This window comes from Camelus dromedarius, chromosome 4 (assembly GCF_036321535.1).
Source record: "Camelus dromedarius isolate mCamDro1 chromosome 4, mCamDro1.pat, whole genome shotgun sequence".
Lineage (NCBI taxonomy): Eukaryota > Metazoa > Chordata > Mammalia > Artiodactyla > Camelidae > Camelus > Camelus dromedarius.
This window is the reverse complement of record NC_087439.1, coordinates 90,406,863-90,427,067: the sequence shown is the minus strand read 5'-3', so window position 1 is coordinate 90,427,067 and position 20,205 is coordinate 90,406,863. Positions and strand designations below refer to the sequence as shown.

Sequence of the window (20,205 nt, the reverse complement as noted above, 5' to 3'; positions counted from 1 at the left end):
CCACTTGCAGAAGGAATTCACAGAGTAGAAAATCTGTAGGGCAAGTCGGTGGAAGTCCACAGGCTGTGTGCTGAGGTGGAGGCTGGCCAGATAAGCATCCAGGCGCCTTCTCACTGCTCTGCAGCTTCAGATGCCCTGGTTCACTGCGGGAGTCCTCTGAGGGGAGCTCACCTCAGAGCATTCCCAGCCGGGGGGGGGGGGGGGGGGGGGGGAGTCCAGAGGACAGGGATGCTTTGTCTTTGGGGGCTTCTAAGCCCAATGAAGGTCTCGGGGACGTAGGAAGACGGACAGCTCAGAAAGGGGATGGAAAAGAGTCAAAAACACAGGGCATCCTCACAATTTGAACTAAGACTTCTCTGTCCAGATCATACATCTGCTTACAGGCATATGAACTGCCCAACAGGAAAATCATTTCATGCACTAATTCCTCGTACTATTTCACTCACTTTTATTTAGAAGGAAATAATGTCACTTCTAACCTTGATTTTGAGCTATTTGGTTAGAGGGTTAAGAAATGAGTCCTACTTTTCTAGGATAGACAACAGGATGAATTAGGAGACGGAAAGGTTCAAGACATTTCTGAAGGGGATTGTGCAATAGCAACATTCAGCCACCAGAGGGCAGTGTAGACTTTCTAGGGGTTCTGGAGACAGGAAAGAGGTGCCGAGAGAAAGGAGGGTAAATGCAAATTTAAAGTGAAATTTCACCTGCTAAAATTAGAATTAAAAAACAAGCCCGGTCGTAGGGTCTTTCCTTTCATTCTGCTGTGCGCTCCTGATGAAAGCGGACGCCGGCCGAAGACTGCAGCAGGTTCCTGGAAGACCCCGACATCCGGTCGCTGACTGGGGAGGTCTTGCGGGGCGGGGTTGCGGGGTGGGTTAGGGAGAGGACGGGTGCCTAGGGCAGCAGAGGGCGGAGGGAAGCCCTTGAAGGGGCTCAGGGCAGCGGCTATTTACCAGCTGGGTGGAAAGCGTGTTTGATAAGGTGTATTGCTTTGGTGGAAAGTCTTGGCTGACGTCTGCCCTGCAAGGGGGAGGGCGCTCTGGGAGAGTGCGCGGCTGGCTCCGTGCCGGCTGAGGTTGTGCCGGCAGCTGCCTTCCGGTGAGCGCGCTCGTGCGGCGCGCACGGAGGAGAGCGAAGCCGGGGCTGGCGGGAGGCCCCCGCCCGGCTCCCAGCCGGTGTTTGCTGGGAGAAAACCGCCGGTGCCGGATCTCTTATTCCCCAAGCGCCGCTTCAGTGTCTCCTCCTGGGACCCTTGCAGGGACCGCATCAGATCAGGATTCCTTCCTTTGGGGAAGAACGAGGTGCCAGGGACAGGAATTCCTCCTCTGCCTGAGTTTCTTCACTTTTGTTTCCTGTTAAACCATGAAGTTCAACTGGCTACACCTAGTCACCCCAAGGTGTGGCGGCATTTAGGAAGGAGAGGAGCAGACCCCCTGGAAGGCTTGCTTCAAGCTGACGGCCAATGCTTTCCGCCACTGCTTGTCTGTAGATAGTGGAAGCCAGCGGATTAAGAAACTCAGATGTGGCTCTGAGATGGTTCTGATATTTCTCATGACATTAGTGACCTGTAAGTTCTCACTCTTTCCTAGGCTGAGAATTTGCCCTCTCCCTCCCCCACTCCCCCATTTACTTTTCTGTCCCAGAATACGCTCAGCTCTAGTGTACTGGCTTTCCAGAAAGCACCAAGTGACAACTCAGTTGGAATAATTAACATAAAGCTCCAGATTCCAATAATATGAGCACCCTCCAATTATTTTTAAAATTGTGGTAAAATGTATATAACAATGTTTATCATTTAAACCATTTGTTAGTGGATAATTTAGTGATATTAAATACAGTCACAATGTTGTGTAACCATCATCGCTATCTATTTCCAAACCTTTTTTATCACCCTCAACATAAATTATGTGCCCATTAAACAATAACTCCTCCCGCCCAGCTCCTGTAACCTACATCCGCTTCTTGTTTCTATGAATTTTTTTATTTTCGGTTCTTCATATAATTAGAACCATATGTTTGTCCTGTGTCTGGCTTATTTCACTTAGCATGTTTTCAAGGTCCATCTATATAGTGGCATATATTAAAATTCTTATTCTTTTTTATAGCTGGGTAAGATTCTATTGTATGTGCACACCACATTTTGTTTATCCATTCATCTGTTGATGGACACTTGGGTTATTTCCACTTTTTGGCTATTGTGACTAATGCTGCTGTAAACATTGGTGTGCAAATACCCGTTTAATTCCCTGTTTTCTTTTGGGTATACACCTAGGAGTGGGATTGCTAGGTTGTATGGTAGTAAGATATTTATGTTTAACTTTTTGAAGAGCTGCCCAGCTGTCTTCCACAGTGGCTGTACCAGCAATGCACGAGGGTTCCAATTTCTCTACATCATCACTAATACTTGTTATTTTCTGTGTATGTGTGTTTTAAAATTATTTTTATCATAACCATCTTAGTAAATATGAAGTGATATCTCATTGTGATTTTGACTTATGATGTTGGGCATCTTGTCATGTGCTTTTTTGCCGTTTGTATATCCTCTTTGGAGAAATGTCTCCTCAAGTCCTTTGCTCATTTTAAAAAAATTGAATTATAGTTTATTTACAATATTGTGTTGTTTTCAGGTATATAGCAAAGTGATTCAGTTATCTATCTATCTATCTATCTATCTATCTATCTATCTATCTATCTATATTATTTTCTATTTCTATATACAAATTATTTTCTATTATAGGTTATTGAATATAGTTCCCTGTTAAACAGTAAATCCTTGTCTACTGTATATTGAATATAGTGCTTCAATATATTGAATATTGTTCCCTCTGTTATACAGTACATCGTTGTTGCTTATCTATTTTATGTATAGTAGTTTGTATCTGTTCATCCCATACTTCTAATTTATCCCTCTCTGCCCATCCCTTTCCCCTGACTATAAGTTTGTTTTCTATGTCTGAGTCTGTTTATGTTTTGTATGTAGATTCGTCTGTATTAGTTTTTAGATTCCACAGATGTGTCATATCATATTTGTCTTTCTCTGTCTAACTTACTTCACTTAGTATAATGATCTCTAAGTCCATCCTTGTTGCTGAAAATGGAAATATTTAATTTTTTCTATGGCTGAGTAATATTCCATTGTGTATGTATATATCACATCTTCTAAAGCCAATTGTCTGTTGATGCTTTGCCCATTTTTGAATTGAGTTGTTGGCATTTTTTTTTTGCTATTGTGGAGCTTCAGGAATTCTTTACATATTCTGAATATGAATCCCTTATTGGATATGTGGTTTGCAAATATTGTCTCCCATTCTGTAGGTTGTCTTTTCACTTTCTTGATACTGTCATTTGATGCACAAAAGTTCTCAGTTTTGATGAAATCCAATTTATCTATTTTTTATTCTGCTGCCTATGCTTTTGGTGTCATATCCACAAAATCATTGCCAAATCCAGTTTTCATGAAGATTTCATGCATCATGAAGATTTTCCCCAATGTTTTCTTCTAAGAATTTTATAGTTTGCCTTTTATTGTTAAGCCTTTAGTCTATTTTGAGGTAATTCTTATGTATGGAATAAGTTATGGGTCAAATTTCATTCTTTTGTGTGTGGATATTCAGTTTTCCCAGAATCATTTGTTGAAAAGACTATTCTTTCCTCATTGAATAGTCTTGGCACACTTGCTGAAAATCAATTGATCACATATATGAGGATTCATTTCTGGTTTCTCTGTTCTATTTTATTGATCCATATGTCTGCCCTTATGCCAGTACTATACTGTTTTAATTACTGTAGCTTTGTACTATGTTTCAAAGTTGGGAAATGTGAGTCTTCCAAATTTATTCTTCCTTTTTAAGATTGTTTTTGCTATTCAGGGTCCCTTGAAATTCTATGTAAATTTGAAGATCAACTTTTCCATTTCTGTGAAAAAGGCTGTTGGAATTTTAATAGGAGTTGTGATCAATTTGTAGATTGCTTTGCATAGTATTGACATCTTAGCAATGTTAAGTCTTCCAATCCATGAACATGGGCTGTCTTTCCATTTATTTAAGCCTTCTTTAATTTCTTTCAGCACTTTTTGTAATTTTCAGGATACAAATCCTTCACTTCCTTGGTCAGATTTATTCTAAAGTACTCACTTATTTTAGATGGTTTGGGGATGGAATTGCTTTCTTAATTTTTTTTAATTGTTGAAAAATATCTCTGTGCTGGGGATCAGCCTAAGAAGAAATCTTGTGGTCTTTTCAGGTGTTTTCTGAGCCTGTGTCCATCCCTGGGCATGTGCAGTGGCTTTCTAAATCCCCTTATGTATATTGTTGCTTTTGAATGTCCTAATCTTAAATGTCTGGCTTCCAAAAGGGGAGAAAAGGAAACAACAAACAAATGAACACACAAAAAGCAGGTGCAACTCCTTCCTATCCCCAGGAAACCGCTTCAGCCGGTGGGAGTTGCAACCATGACTGTCTCTCTCTATGCCTGCACCTTAGCAGTGAAAAGCAGTGATCTGCGACCAGAACACGGAACCCTAATATTTAGAGGACCAATTCCTTGTTGTCCACCCTGGCTCCAGCAAGCACGCCAGAAGTGTGGGCACAGCTGCTGCCACTGGGCTGGGAGGGATGAGGGTAGGTAGCCACTATAGCACTAAGGGTAAAATTGGCTAAAATTAGCCACACTTTACCAGTCAAGCTTTCTCCTGCGAGCTGCAAACATTCAGATTGACTCCAGATTTCCAAAACAATGACTTCAGACAGTTTCTGCTAGTACAGTCATTGTCAAAGTGGAGAGACAGATTCCTGGCACCTCCCACTTTGTCATCTTCCCTGATGTCCCCTCCCATTGTTTAGCCCCATAGTAAAATTAATGGACTGAAATGAAATCTCCCCTTCTTTGTAGGTTAAATTCCCAAAGAAATTATCACCCCCAAATCCCCCCTGGTTAATGTCCTTATTCTACTCAGACGTAGCTGTGGAGGATGGGGTGAGGTCCAGATTCTCACTGCCCTGGCTGCTGCAGCCTGTGCCTCTTGGGAGATGTGGCTCTTTTGGCACACCAACCAAGTTCCAGCAAACCCTTGCTCTCTTATGTTCTCCTAAGTCCAAGAAGCAAGAAGATTGCCAAAACTAATAATAATATCACAAGTCGTGTTACAACCCACAAAATTAAAAAAAAGCAAGCAAATCTGAAGCCAACCTAACAATATATAATCTGTGACAATCCCCTGATCCCAGGGCACCAATGGCCATAGACTCTCGCAAAGGCTTCTTCACTGGAGTGTGGGGAACAGACAGATCAAACCGCAGAAGGAAGAAAAATCATTGGTCAATATCCAGAATCCATTGTAGAACTTAATTTTGTTTATTTTGATTTTGGTGGGGAGGTATTTGGGTTTATTTACTTTTTTAATGGAGGTACTAGGGATTGAACACAGGACCTCATGCATGCTAAGCAGGTACTCTACCACTGAGCTGTACCCTCCACCCTGCGGAACTTAATTAAAATTGGGGATAGTTTCCATCTGAAGGTCAATTGTAGCATTATGTTTTCCAGATTCTCGGAGAAATCTACCTATTTGAATGGCTTCCTCTTTCAGAGAGTGGCATCTACCTTCTTGCAAATTTTGTAAATTTTTAGTGACAGCATCTCGTGTTCCCAAGGCTTCTTGTGGCTTCCTTCTCCCCTGTAGTGTCCACCTTGAATATTTAAAACCTCTTGGTTTCCATTTGCCCTTTGAGCCCTATACTCTGGGACATCAGTGGTGCATCAGTGTGGGACCTGTCTAGGGAGGCAGCTTCATGTATAACTGGCACCTCTCCCAGCAAAAACTATAACTATGTATCTCCCTCGGTTTTTGTGGGGATTTGAGGGGGGCCCACAACAACACCTTTAATGCGCTTAATTTCAGACTCACTTAAGGGAGAGATAAGAAGTCAGTAGCTGGAGATCATAACATCAGCTTTATTACTAATCAAAACTGGACTGGGGGACATGGCTTAGCTGCGTGACAATGATGGGTTTCTTTGTCCTGGGAACCACGATTAAGGAACTGCTCCAGCCAGGCAAGGCTGCAACGCCTATACCTGGAGCATCCAACTAGAGGCCTCCTCTCTGCTGCCAGGCTGGCTCCAGAAAGATAGGCAGAAAGAGACCCGCCTCATAGCCTGGGCTCCCTCTCCAAAATGTCTAAGAGCCTATCTGTCATAGACAGGAGGGGGGAGGGAGGGACCAGGGGTGTCACGCCGACTAGTGTCCTCCCTCCTGGAAGGAGATTATCTGGAGCCGGGAATGAATGGCCCCACTCGAGGTAACCTGGCTTCTGCTCTTTCCTTCCAGTTCTCACCCACAGGAGGAAACCCAGTCTTTTTATTTTTCAACCACAGTGACCACCGCTGCTGCTGCTGCCTCTTGGCTTTGAATTCTGCAGGCCCAGGAAGTCTACTTCTCTGGGTAATAAACCCCCGGTCTCAGCTCAGACTCACCCCTCCATACAAAATCCTGAACTGAAGCTGTATTTGGTGAAACTGGGTGAGACTTACCTCAGCGGTCCAGGAGGGACCAACATGCCTGCTGGCCCATGCTTTCCCCCAGCTTCAAATTCTCCTCTTCTGAGTGTTTCAGGCCTTGAATAATCTGAGCTGTTTCTGTGAGAACAGAAATGTTACATGTCAGTCCTTTCCCTGTAGCCATGAAAAGGTCTCTTGTATCACATATGTCTTTCAAGCTGTTCCAGCAGGATCTTTCAAAGTTCAGCCTGCCTCTTGGGTTAGTTCTGCCCTTGCCTTCTCTATGTTCAGCCTGCTTCTTGGGTTAGTTCTGCCCTTGCCTTCTCTATGTTCAGCCTGCTTCTTGGGTTAGTTCTGCCCTTGCCTTCTCTATGTGGGTCTCATGCTGTTCCTGGGATCAGAGCATCTTTCCCCGCCGACTTGTCAAGTCTTGACCTCTACACAAAAACCTAGTTCTTAAACTGATCTTTAAGATTTTTTTCCAATGCCTTTATTCTTCACATACTGAATTCTGAGGATTTTTAAAGCTCGTATACTTTCTGCTGTAAGTTAACAAATACATTGACTCAAATTGGCCTAAAAAAGAGAAGATATATGTATGCTCAACATATAAAAATATTTTATTGAAGACTAGTTGATTTACAATATTATGTTAATTTCAGGTGTACACCATATTGATTCAATATTATAATAGATTATACTCCATTTAAAGTTATTATAGGGTACTGATGTATTTTCTGTGCTGTACAATATACCCCTGTAGCTTATTTACTTTATGCCCAGTAGTTTGTACCTCTGAATTCCCTATCCCTACCCTGTCCCTCCGCCTTGTCCTCTCTTGACTGGTAACCACTAGTTTGTTCTCTGTATCTGTGAGTCTGTTTCTGTTTTGTTATATTCGTTCATTGTTTTATTTTTTAATGATTCCACATATAACTGTTCTCATTTTAAAAAATTTGGTTTTCTCTTTGCTGTCCTGATTGGATGATTTCCATTGTTCTGTCTTCTAGGTCACATATGCACTCTTCTTTGTCACTTAGTTTGCTATTCATACCTTCTTGTGTGTTTTTCATTTCAGTTATTGTATTCCTCAGTTCTGACTGATTCTTTTTTACATTTTCTAGTTCCTCATTGAAATTCATACCATATTCCTCTATTCTTTTCCTTAATTTACTTAGCACTTTTATTGCTAATGCTTTCAACTCTTTATCTGGTAAATTATTTATTTCTGTTTCGTTAGTTGTTTTTTCAGGGGTTTTGTCTTGTCCTTTCATTTGGAACAAATTCCCCTGTCTTCTCATTGTGCTTAACTTTCTTGGTCTCTATGATTTAGGTGAAATATTTACCTATCCCAGTCTTGACTGGGTGTCCTGCTGTGGGAATGGCCCTGTACAGTCTGCATGTGCCCAGGGGCTTTGGTGGGAGAGCTGGATCTGACATGAGCATGAGCCACATCTTTCCCCAGGGTGTCCTGGCAGCTGTCACCTTGGTAGGAGGTGGGGCTGGACATGGAGGGGCTAGAGCCAGGGTCAGTTGTGAACCAGGGCTTCTCCTCTTCTCAGCGGCCAACACCATCCTACTGGGGGCAGGGGTAGGTTCTACGTTGCTGGAGCAGAAGTTCTCAGGGTTTGTGTCTGTGCTGGCATCATTCCCTCTAAGTTTGTGTTATCCTCCCTCCCAGCGCTGGTACCCTCACCCCAGAGGGGAGCAGTGCTGGAGAGAGAGAGGCTGGATTGGGCACTTGGCATAGGTCAGGGGGGTTTTGGCAGTCCCCGCAGCAGTCAGAGTTCCAGACTACTTTTGATCTGGTGCCTTTGTAGGCGCCAGCAGTGACTCCCTCACCTCATTCAGTGCAGTGCCAGGTCCAAGCAGGCTTCATCCCCTACAACTGTGTACTTCCCTTGGCTGTGGCAGCCCTTGTCCCAGTGTAGAGCTGTGCCACAGAGCAACCAGGGCCCGACAAGTGCTTGGGTCAGACTAGGGCATGTGCTGGGGCAGTCGTGGTAAACCAACCAGAGTCCCAGGCAGTGTCAGTCTGCTTCCTCCACCTTGTTCGGGAGTACACAAACATGTGCATTCTTCAAGAGCAAGGTCCAGGTTTCTTATAGCCCCAGTGTCAGTCCCACTGGCTGTCAAACCAGCTAACTTGTATTCTTGGTGCTGGACCCCAGGAGTGGGACTCTCAGTTTATGGATCGAACTGCTCACTCCCCACAGAGCTGAGCCCGTGTAACCCTCCTCCTCTTCTGTGCCCCTTCCAGGGATGCGGGTATCGACCTGATCACTTCTCTCCCCTTCCTACCCTTTTCTGTGTGGCTCTTTTATACAGCCTTTGCTGTGTAAGAAAGAGTCTTTCTCCCAGTCTTCAGTTTGTTTTCCGTGAGGATTGATCCACATGTGTTTTTAATGTGTTCATGGGGGAGGTGAGCTCCATGTCCTCTTACTCTGCCATCTTGATCTCTCCCCCAAATGAGAAGGTATATTCTCTTTAATAACAAAAAGTCTAGCAGGACACAGGACTCAGGGTTGGCAGATTTAATGGCCCAATGATGTCATTAGGCACTTGGGTACTTTCCATTTTTCCTGCTCTGATGCCTCCGCATTAACCTGAGGTTGATGATTCATCTTGACCTAAGTCTGTTGGTAACCTCATCACAAGACCAGCAGCAACTGGGTGACGAGCTGCCTTGTTTAGACCCACAACTGGCTTGGATGGGTCATCTAGGGCAGAGGAGTTTGGAGGAGCCAACCAGAATGTCCTCCTTCTTTGAGCTGAGTACTCTCAATGTGGATCTTTTAATCTCCTAAGCATTTAGGTTTGTATTAATTCTCCTGATATTTCTTGTACCTTGACCAAGAATCTGATTTATCCCCTATAGCTTAAGGATCCTCATTCTTGTTTTCTGAGGAGGAGGAAATTAGGTTTCTTCATTGATTTCCACTTGGAGGAGGTACAGGGGATTGAACCCGGGACCTCTTGCATGTTGAGCATGTGCTCTACCACTTGAGCTATACCTTTCCCCTAGGATCCTCACTCTTTTTAATCTTTCTGCTAATAAATGCACTGCATTACTGGGGTTGAAACAACAATCAGTTCCTTGCAACTCACCATCATAGTCAGCCCTCTTTCACTGGAGGCATGTGGTTCCATCAAAAGAGGAGAAGTGGGGGTTGAGGCAAGCTTCACTTTCACTGTTTGAACCCAGAGATGGTTCCAAAGACAAAGACAAATAGAAGCTGAGACAGTCAACATTGATTGTCTAGCGATTACAAACTTAAATAGCCCGAAGATGAAAAGAATGCAATGTTTCTCAACGTGGGGTCTATGGACTGCCGCATCAGAGCCAGGGTCCCACCTAGATCTCTGATACCCTGTTGTTTTACTTCATGTCCCCGCTCTCATTTTCTTTCTGCTTCAGTTTATATTTAACTTTTACTTATGTATTTAAAGTATTTTACAAAGTCACTTTAAGCCGTTTGTTGAATGCTGGTGGAGTATGAATGAAAAAATCATTGTCTAGGAACATGAATGTAGCTGGATGTTAGCGGTGTTCACCATGTTCTTTAAGATCTAGATGATCTTGGATCCTGTCCTCTTGGCGCATCCCATGAGGAGCCTTCTTGATTTCCTGAATACTTTGCCTAGAAATCTACTTAACCAGATCACTGAGTTTGTTAGGGCTATTTTCTATGTCCCACGTTACTGCAGATGAGAGTTTTATGACATTTTCCATCACTGCATAGCCAGGGTCTCTTTCCCTCCTGCTTCCTCTAATATTTTTTCCTGTAAGCTCCACTGACAGTTCCTTGGGGACCTTCAGGTTTTCATTCACTGCTTGTTCCCAAGTCAATGCCACCTGTTTTATATTCTTGTTACAACAGCAGCTTCCTTGAAAATCTGTTCTAGTTACACTGTTGTGAAACAAACTACCCCAAAATGTAGTGACTTAAAACAAACAAAAAAATCACTTACTTTGTGCATTCACCTGCAATTTCAGTAAGAGCTCGGTGGGGATGGTTAGCCTCTGCTCTTTGTGGCATCACTGGTATAACCGAACTGAGGCTGGAGGATCTGCTTCCAATATGGCTCCAAATCTACCTACAATATAGTGCATGCACTGCATGCCTGGCTGGCTGGTGCTGGCCAGAATCTCACGGCCTGGGCCTGGAAACCAGCACAATGTCAGTACTGCCATCTTCCATTTAGTCAAGCAGTTCACAGACCCCAGGTTCAAGAAAACGGAACAGACTTCCCTCTCTATGGGAGGAGTGTCAAAAATTCTGGGGGTGTATTTGCAAGTGCCACACTACCTTTAAAAGTTGGTTATTTTTTACTAACTTGGCTCCTGCCTCTGGCCTCAGTGGCCTAGAGATCTCTCTGTTCCTCTTTGCTTACTTTCAGAAACTCTAAGAACATTTTCCCCAGTTTATAATGCAGCGCATTATAATTTATAAATCTGCATTTATAATACAGAGCTCTCTCCAGTCTTTTGTGTGTCAGTACTACATTTCCCTGAACTGCTGAGTAGTTTCCGTTGTATGAACATACCACAATTTTTTTAATCAGTTCACCCACTGATGAATATTTGGGTTGTTTCCTGTTTGTGGCACCATGAATAAAGCTGCTATGAACATTCTTGTACAAGCCTTTTTGTGAGCATAAGTTTTTATTTATCTTGATTAAATACCTAGAGTTTCTTTAAATTCAGCAAATGTTTGTGATTTTCAGTGTAGTGTTCTTTCTTGTTATGTTTATTCTTTAAATTTGTTTTCCTCACCTTATTGCATGGGCTACAATCTCCAGTAAATGTAAATAGAAATGGTGACTGTGGACATCTTTGTCTTGTTCTCAGATTGAATGGGAAAGTACTTATTATTTCTCCTTTATGTAAGATGTTAAGAATAGTTTTTTTTTAATTAATGAAGTTACTTTATACTCTTAGTTTTCTGAGAGTTAGAAAAATGAAGATATTGAATTTTATCAAGTGTGTTTTCTGGATCTGTTGAGATTATTATATGGTTTTCTCCTTTATTTTGTCAGTTTTTGCATTCTTAGAATAAATTCTACTTGTCATTATGTTTTATTCTCTTTATCTGTTGCTGGATTTGATTTGATAATGTTCTGTAGGAGTTTTTCTATGTCCATAGAGACATTGACTTGCACGTTTCATCTTTGTAATGTCTTGGTCAGGTTTTTGTATTGGGATTCTGCCTTCCTCCTAGAGCAAGTTAGGTTTCTTATTTCTTTATTCACTGAAAGAATTTGTGTAAGATTGTTAACATTCTTCCTTAAGTGTATATTTTGAAGAATTCACAAATGATGTCATCTGGGCCTAGGTTTTCATTTGTTTGCTTTTTTCTTTTTTCCTTTTTTGTATTTTTTTTGGTGGGGTGGGTAGGGAGTGAGAAGAGCATCTTGAAATCTTGGTGTTTATTTTCTCATTGTATTTTTTTTTTTCCTTAGGATGCTTCCAGTTCAGAAGAAGGAGATTTTCCGTGAGATCCTTTTGAATCACTTTAAGGAAAATAAGGTGGAGATAGCAAGTGCAGTAACAAAGCCATTTCCCTTCCTTGAGAGCCTCAGAGATAGCTCCTTCATCACTGAAAAAATCTATAGTGTGAGTAAAGTTTATTATATTTCCCCATGGTAACCCACCCCCACGCTGATTTGTATTTGACATCCTAAATTCAAAATTTAATGTATCACTAACTGGCTGAGAGTCCTTTTATGCTTTTCTTGGGGAGACCCTTTTAAGTTAGTTAATCATCCTGTAAGTTCAAGGGTGACAGAGAAAGCACATATCACTTCTATTCCAATCAAAGCCCTTCTCTTCTGTGACACATGTTGGAGTGGGGATGGGTGGTAATGGTGATATGGCTGGATTGCAACATATGCTTTGCAAGATGTATAGCAATTTATACAACATAACAAAATTAAACTAAATTAAAATAAGAAAATTGGGGCAGTATTTCATTATAATACCCACTTACGGTAAATGAAATCCCCAGGGAATTTGTGCTAGTATAAATCAAATTTCTGCCTTTTTGTTGTCTCCTCCAGAGTGTTTAAACTTTGTTAGGTGGTTCTGGAGTCTTGGAATTCCAGTAAATTAGATCAGTGGACCCTCCTGGGGAAACAGAGGAGGAAACCATCTCTGCACTGCGTGATTGTGCAGGTCCCTGTGTGCTCCTCGTGGCAGGGGCAGGACCATCTCCCTACATCCTGGAGCCCTTTCAGGGCTTCTCACACCTGGAGGGTAGGCAGTGGTTGCTGGGAAATCCACAGAATTGCTATAAGCTTCATTCTTGAAACAGCCTAGGCAGGATGAAAATTCAAAAAGTCAAGAGGAAGGGTTATTTTAAGCAGCTGATCAAGTATTTAAGAAGTTCTAAAATATGGCATGAAAAATACTAGTCTATCTACATTGAGCAAGTAGAATTAGTGCAAGGTGCAGTTCCTTTCTAGATGTCTCTTTAACTCTGAAACTATTATTTTATATTTTTCCCATTGCACCTTTTAAAAGGATTCTCAAGAAGCCTGTAGAAACTTGGTTCCTGTGGGGAAAGTGATACATCATATTCTCTGTCACCTTGAGAAGACGTTTGATAAATCACTTCTACGAGCCCTGTTCATCAGGGTCCATCTGAAGGAGTATCCTGACTCAATTCCGATTCATAGAAGCTTTGAAAATGGTAATCAATTCTCTCTTTTCCCTTCTGGGGTCTAGGTCATTCATTCCATTCATTCATTCACTGAGTCACTCATTTAGCAGCTATTCATGAGATGCTCCCCCATCCTAGGCCCCGTGCTAGGCAGTGTGATGTAAGTAACTGTGAGCGGTGACATTCTTCAGAGGCAACCAGGCTGTCTTTAATTTCCACAGAAAACTTTATCATAGGCAAAAAGTTAACTCTCCAAATAAAGAATGAAGAAGTCACAAGAGCCCATCAGCCCAGGAGGGCCAGCATGTGGAAAGGTGTGGGCGTGAGGAAGGGATTCAAGCAAAGCTGAGCTGATTCTGCACATGATGGTTAGAGGCAGACTGTGCAGTTTCTGACATCCTAAACTGAGGAATTGGAGTATAATTTTTATAGTAACAGGGAAGTAACACCAGTTTCTTAAGCAAGGGGAAAAAATCAAAAGAAGCTAATTTAAAGTATGGAGGTTTTTTTTTTTTAGTCATTTTATATTGGTTACGTAAGAAAAAATTGAAGTATAGTTGATTTACAATGTGTTAGTTCCTGGTGTACAGCATTTTGATTCAGTTGTACACGCACATATGTATATTTTCATATTCTTTATCATTAAAGGTTATTACAAGATACTGAATATAGTTCTCTGTGCTAAACAGTAAGACCTTGTTGTTTTTCTGTTTTATGTATAGTAGTTAGTATCTGCAGATCCCAAACAAGTATGGAGTGTATTGATTTATGAAAATAGTAAATTGATTAAAATTAGAGGAATATAATTTCTATATTGATACATGAGTTAGAGATAGGAATAGAGTAAATCAAAAATCAAACATCTGGGCACAAATTTTAAGTCACTAATTTTTAAAAGATTTATTAATATATAATTCACATACATTGTCAATATATTTGTACCGGGATGTCCCCAGGTCATAGGAGCAGAGGGAATAGCAGTTACCTTTACTGTCCACATCCCAGGGGCTCTGGTCCTCTTCACCGATTGCAGGAACCCCCCCTCCCTGGGCCCAGGGTCCACAGCACAAGTGTTAGTTTCCGGGGCTCCTGGTTCTGGTGCTCCTGTGACTCCCACCTACATTTGCTGTCACCCACCTGCCCCTGGGAGAGGTCTCTGCCACCACCCCCGGGACCCCGCTGTCCATGGGAGCTGTGGGTCAGTGACTAAAGCCAAGAGGCTGGGGACTGTGGTCCATGGCATGGCATCACTCCACTTGCTCAGTGCCCACCTTCATCCCATTCACAGAAGCCCCCAACCCCTTGCTGGAACACCTGCACACAGGCTTCCTTCTCCGAGCTTTGGGCCCTTTGTTCTCTTCATCTCTTCCACCTGATTTTTCTGGGGTTTGAAGCTGTGTCTTGGGGAAGACAAAGCCCCTGTGGTCCCACAGTCCTGTCCATTCTTGCTCCTGGCAGGCATTGTCCTAGGAGATGCTTCTGCCATCAGTCCTGGGACAGCCTGGGCTCCGTTGCCTCCCATGGTGTCTCTTCTCTCAACTTTTGGCAGGGACTCAGCCCTTAGGCTTCCTGGTTTATTTCCTTCCTCTTACATTTGCTAGGTCATCTATAAGCAGGGGCCCTGGGCTGGTCTTCTGACCTTTCCTTGTTGGCAGCCTTCAAGTTTCCTGGTATGGGAGTCATGGGGATGTCCTGTAGTGCTGTAACACCCACTCCCTGCCTGCAGCTTCAGAATGTTCTTCCTGTGCTCATGGGATCTGGGTCACCCGTGGGAGGTGTCTAGCTCCTTCCCTGCCTTCTGGTTGTCTCTTTTGAAAGTGCTCATCCTTCCTGACCCAATTAAGCCCAACTTTCCTCTCGTCTAGTCCCATCTTTAAAGTTCTTCGGCTTTCTCTTTTATACTCATGGATCTCTCTAGGATCCTAGCCCTTCTCCAGAGAAAATCCCTGTTTCTTCCCTAAGGTTTGTACAGTTCACAGAGACATTCCATTATAGAATTTATATTGAAATAAGCTTTCACTCCTCTCTGATCATCTTGATGAGTAATTAATTACTGTTTATGACCTTTCCTCTGCTTCACCATCCTTAAAAATCAGGAGGCTCATCACCTCTTTTTCAGTGGATTTTTTTTTCTCTTTGCTGTCCCAGGGAAAGGCACAAGCAATACCAAGTCAGGAGCCACTGAGATTTGGAGTGATCCAAGGGCCAGAAGTCCCCCACTGCAGGACATGGGTTTGTGGGTGGTCCAGATGTGTAATTGTGAAGTGATGTCCCTGAGCACTTACTTGCTTACAGACTCTAATGAATTTTTTCCTCTGTTCAGTGATCCAAGACACATATTTTTCACAGGAAAGTGATAAAGAGACATTGAAATTGCCCAGCTCTGAACAAGGTAATTATGATGGGACACACACTTGTTTTTTTGGTTACTAAGAGAAAAAGGAGACAAAGGAACTGAGCTCTAGAAGGGAAACCATGATTCTGGAAGAAGAAAATCTGAAGGTCAAGGGCCAGGTAGATAAGTGTCACTTTGTATCAATTCCAAAATGACCCAATTCCATGTAGAACCCAAAATGTTAGCAAGAGGTGGCAACCAGAGACTTTCTGCCCAATAACCTGGAAAGTGGAATAAGAATGTAAATGTGAATTATGAGTTTCCATAGGAGACCTTCAGCATAAAGGTGTGAAGGGTTAAGGACTATGGGCCCAAGGTCAACATCAAGACAGACCGTTGATGATGGCAAAAGAAGGGACTGATTTAAATGTGAGGGATGTTGTTGAAGAGTGGATTATTCAAGGAGAAAGGAAATCACAGAGAAGAGAGGAAGTGGAGGAGACATGGAAAAGAGGATGTGGGTATTTGAGAAGGAGAGGAAGAAGGAGGGCAAATGAGGGACAGGGAGAAAGAGACAAAGGATATAATAAAAAACAACCACATTATCTACAGCTCCCTTGAATGAACGTGTATCCTGGCAGCTGTGGATTTAGGCTCATGGCTGCCATTGGAGGGTATTATCACTTATATGCCCATTTTGCAGATAAGAAAACTGAGCTCTAGAGAGATCATGTAATTAGTTGGCCTGCGGTCAAATGGATCCAGGCATTCTGAACTCACTGCCTGCATTCTTTCTTTTAAATGGAAGTAAAATTCACATAACATAAAGATAACCATTTTAAGTGTACAATTTAGTCACATTTAGCACATTCACAGTGTTATGCAACCATCACCTCTATCTGGTTCCAAAACATCTTGATCTCCTGAAAAGGAAACCTTATATCTATTAAGCTGTCACTTCCCATTCCCTTCTTCCCACTGTCAGGAGACACTGATATGACTATTTTTAGTGCATCTTCTAGTTTCTGTGGGTTGAGTGGAGAAAATCTCAGACAAATAGAATGCAATTGGAGCCTGACATATAGGTGGGGACATGTAGAGGAAGAGATCTGGGAAGGGAAACAGAGATACAAGGACTGAGTTGGAGAGCATCGCTGGAGGGAAGAAAGAGACAGATACATGAAGCGACTGGAGAAGCCAGGGAGACAGAAGCCAGTGGAGACCCAGATGCAGGTATGTCTTCCTAGGATAGAAGCACCAATACCTGGAGATTGGATCCTGGTAGAAAATTGAGAAGCAGAGTGGAAGAGAATGAGGTCTAACAAGATGGAAAGAGGCAGAGCAGAGCTTGATTGGTTTTCCTTGGGGTTCTGGGAGCAGGTGTGTTTCTTCACAAGGAAGTTTTCATCCTCAGAGCTCACTATGACCACACCTTAGTCTATTTCCTGGCCCTTGGCTCTGGTCTCTCCTTCCTTTTTTTCTTTTCAGTGCCCACTGAATCCAAAGCTCTTGGAATAAAAAAGAGAGATCAGGAGAGTTTCACAGCCTTTCACTAAATGGTAGACAAGGTAATTATGATTAAATCCCACATTGTAAACTACCGGTTACCTGATTAGGTTACTAGGTGGAAGGAGGAAAGTCTGTACATGGGAACACAGCCTCTGACTGCTTTCTATGGCTTGAGGGAGGCAAGGAGGGTGAGGCCTTGGGTATAGATTTTAAAGAGACATTCACTGCATGAACCTGAGAGTAAGTGCCTCTTCAATTTGATGACTTAGGCCTCTTGCTTGCCTCATCCTAGCCCTGCCTTGGAGGCAAGGATGAACTCAGTGAAGGAAGATGCCCTGAGTGGAGAACATAAGAAGAACAAGTTTAGAAAAAACCCCAATAATGAGTTGTAAGAGCAGGCCCAGCTTTACCTAAATAGATGAGATCCAAACTTCTCCAGGGTGGTGGAGGGTTGGCAGGGAGATAATTTTTATCCTACTTGCCAAAAATTGACACAGGAATCTGCAAATAATGTGTGTGACTATCAGATTGGCAAGTGAGAGAGATCAGTGTAGAAGACCTTTAGAAGGGAGGAGGTAGGGGGAGGAGGCTCTAGAGATATGGTCAAAACCACAAGAAGAGACCTTTAGTAGTGGAGGGGTGCAACCTCTGAGATAAGGGTGATGGCAATTGGAAGAGAAGAGGCAGACAGAGGGTAGAAATACCAAGCAAGAAAAAGTGGAGGTGAGATAACAAAGAAACCATGAAGACAAAGATTATGGTTTTATTGCCTTGTAGACATCACCCAGTTTGGCTTCTAATTTAGGGAACTTGTTTCGGTCAGCATGCCTTTTCTGGCTAACTTTGTAAGCCTATGTTCCTTGAATTCTGCGTTGGTGGTTCACATGCACTGCAATTAATAAGGAAATTAATTCATTTATTCTGAGAATATCACAAATATAGGAAAAGAGAACCAGGAAGCTTCTAGCTCACCACCAAAAACTGGGTCAAGCAAGGCAGACAAGGCTTGGGTTTTAGGATTCCAGGAGTCTGAATTCAGAACTACTTTTTCCTTTTTCATTCTGAGTACCAAACACATGAAAATGAATTAGTGATACTAAAATTCCATTCTCTGCATTTCCTTTACTACATGCACAGAGAGACATAAAATCATTATAAATTCATATTTAACAGTATGAGCACTATTGACTGAAAAGATGTGCTCATATTTTGATGTGGTAGAAATATGCTCATAAAATGAGATCCCTTTGGTTACCTGTTGTCATGCCTAATAACTTCAGTCTTGAATTCATACAGTAATTTTCACCCATTCTCATCCACTTCCTTATCTTTTATGGAGCACAGAAGGCTAAGTAGTCCTTTCTTGGGTAAATAATATTGTTATCATTTGTTCAAAACCCTGAGAAAGCTCAGAAATCCCGCTGTCTCATAACATTCAAATAGAAAGGATTCAAATCAACTAGTGGCAAAATCAACTTTTAGATTTTGATGGATGTCCTCCAGAGAGTTGTCCTTTTTTAATCAGTTTAAGTTTACCAGGGGTGAACAAGCTTATGGTCCAGCAGTGAGATTTATTGGCTGGTTACAAGACAGTGGGACACACACAAGAAGACTGACCTATGGGACACTTTGCCAAACCAAGATATAGATACAGTTGTTGTAGGTTTTGGGAGAGTTTAATGAAACTTAAAACTTACTTAAACTCTTTGGGAGTTTAAATAAAGTTTACAGGAAGCAGTGGTCTGATAGGTTCAAATTAAGCCAGAACTCTGTGTAAAGAGGGCAGGATCAGGTCTAGATTGTGAAATACACTCAGGGTTCTGTTACGAGGAAACTACAAAATTAAGGAAATGTTGACTATTGTATTCAGAAATCCCAATTTGCAGCTGGATTGGAAATCAATAGTCTATCTCTTTATCAAAATAACTCAGACCCTCTAACTTTTATTCTTGATGATATCATTTCAAACAGCAAGTTTTTTGACAGTGTGAGAATTTTGACAACAAAGTTTCTCAGTGAGTAAGAAAGCGGAAGTCATTCAAAGAAGGATTATTGTGATAACTTAACAGCTGTAGCAAGTTCTTAGGAGAACTACTGTTTCCTATTATTTTTTGCAATTGGTTTTCACTGTATCTGTTATTCCATTCTCATGAATGGCAGGGTAGAGTTTTGCTTTCTTAGATTAAGCTAATTTCTACTTTCTCAATAACATTAAGTAGGTGGTGATTTATCAAAGGAGTCTGCCAAAAAAAAAAAGTCTTATTTTAACTTTACAGCAATCATGAGATGTCTTATTTTATATGTGAGGAAGCCAAAGCCCATAAATGTTTGAGGTTCTCCCCACTTCTTGGTTCATCATGCCAAGGAAGAGCTAGAATTATCATCCTTGATTTCTAGAACTCAGTCCCATAGCTGTCTGTTTTCTTTAGAAAGAGGGGAGGGAGAGAGACAGAGAGAGAGAGAGAGAGAGAGAAGTGATAACCAACACATTTTAATCCTGACTGTGAATTGTGTGAAATGTCAAGATTTACCACTTTTCAGTGTACAGATTATTGTTTTTTGTCTCCTTGCTTTATAGATCCCGTGGACATTGGAAACTCTTTTACTTGGGACAGACATACTAGGAATAAAGATATGTGCAAATCTAGAATTCTTGGTATACAAATGAATCTTTAAAAAATCTATGCAACATTAAATCCAATTGTTTACTACATCATTCAAAATAAAATAATAAATTTTAAAGAGTCCAGATTAATCATTTTTATTAGTTAAGGTAGGTTATCTGTTATATGAAGTAGAACCTAAACATTTGTAATTGCTAAAAGGAGAAGTTATTTCTTGCTTGCAGGAACAATCCACAGTGTTCCAGACCATGAGTAGGAGAAGGAGTACTGGGAAGAGGATAGGGTGCTCTGCCCCATGTAGTCATTCGGAGATCAAGTGTACTAGAGACTATGCCATCTTCAACACTTGTCTTCCAAAATTACCCCGGGTGAGAGACAGAGTAAAAGCCAGAAGAGATGTATAGAGACAGGTAGGAAGAGTAAGAAGTGGAATGACAGTGAAGGGTCAGCAAAGTTGAAAGTGAGACAAAGCACAACTCCCCACTGTGGGTAAAATTTTCTGTCTCTGGAGATAGTGCTGAAGTAACAGTAACCTCTGTAGGTGAGGTGCACGTGAGAGTCATACCAGGGTACCT

At 41.9% G+C, this 20,205-nt stretch overlaps 1 protein-coding gene across 1 annotated transcript; it reads left to right on the top strand.

Moving 5' to 3' along the window:
* The first annotated feature begins 629 nt into the window (after positions 1-629).
* Positions 630-19,750, top strand: LOC105093762 (nuclear body protein SP140-like protein). The gene is made up of 5 exons (XM_064485253.1): positions 630-678; positions 11,964-12,117; positions 13,024-13,192; positions 15,486-15,554; positions 19,585-19,750. Exons 2-5 carry the CDS (start codon positions 11,965-11,967, stop codon positions 19,680-19,682), a joined length of 489 nt encoding a protein of 162 aa, XP_064341323.1. The 5' UTR covers positions 630-678; position 11,964; the 3' UTR covers positions 19,683-19,750.
* Positions 19,751-20,205: the final 455 nt, after the last annotated feature.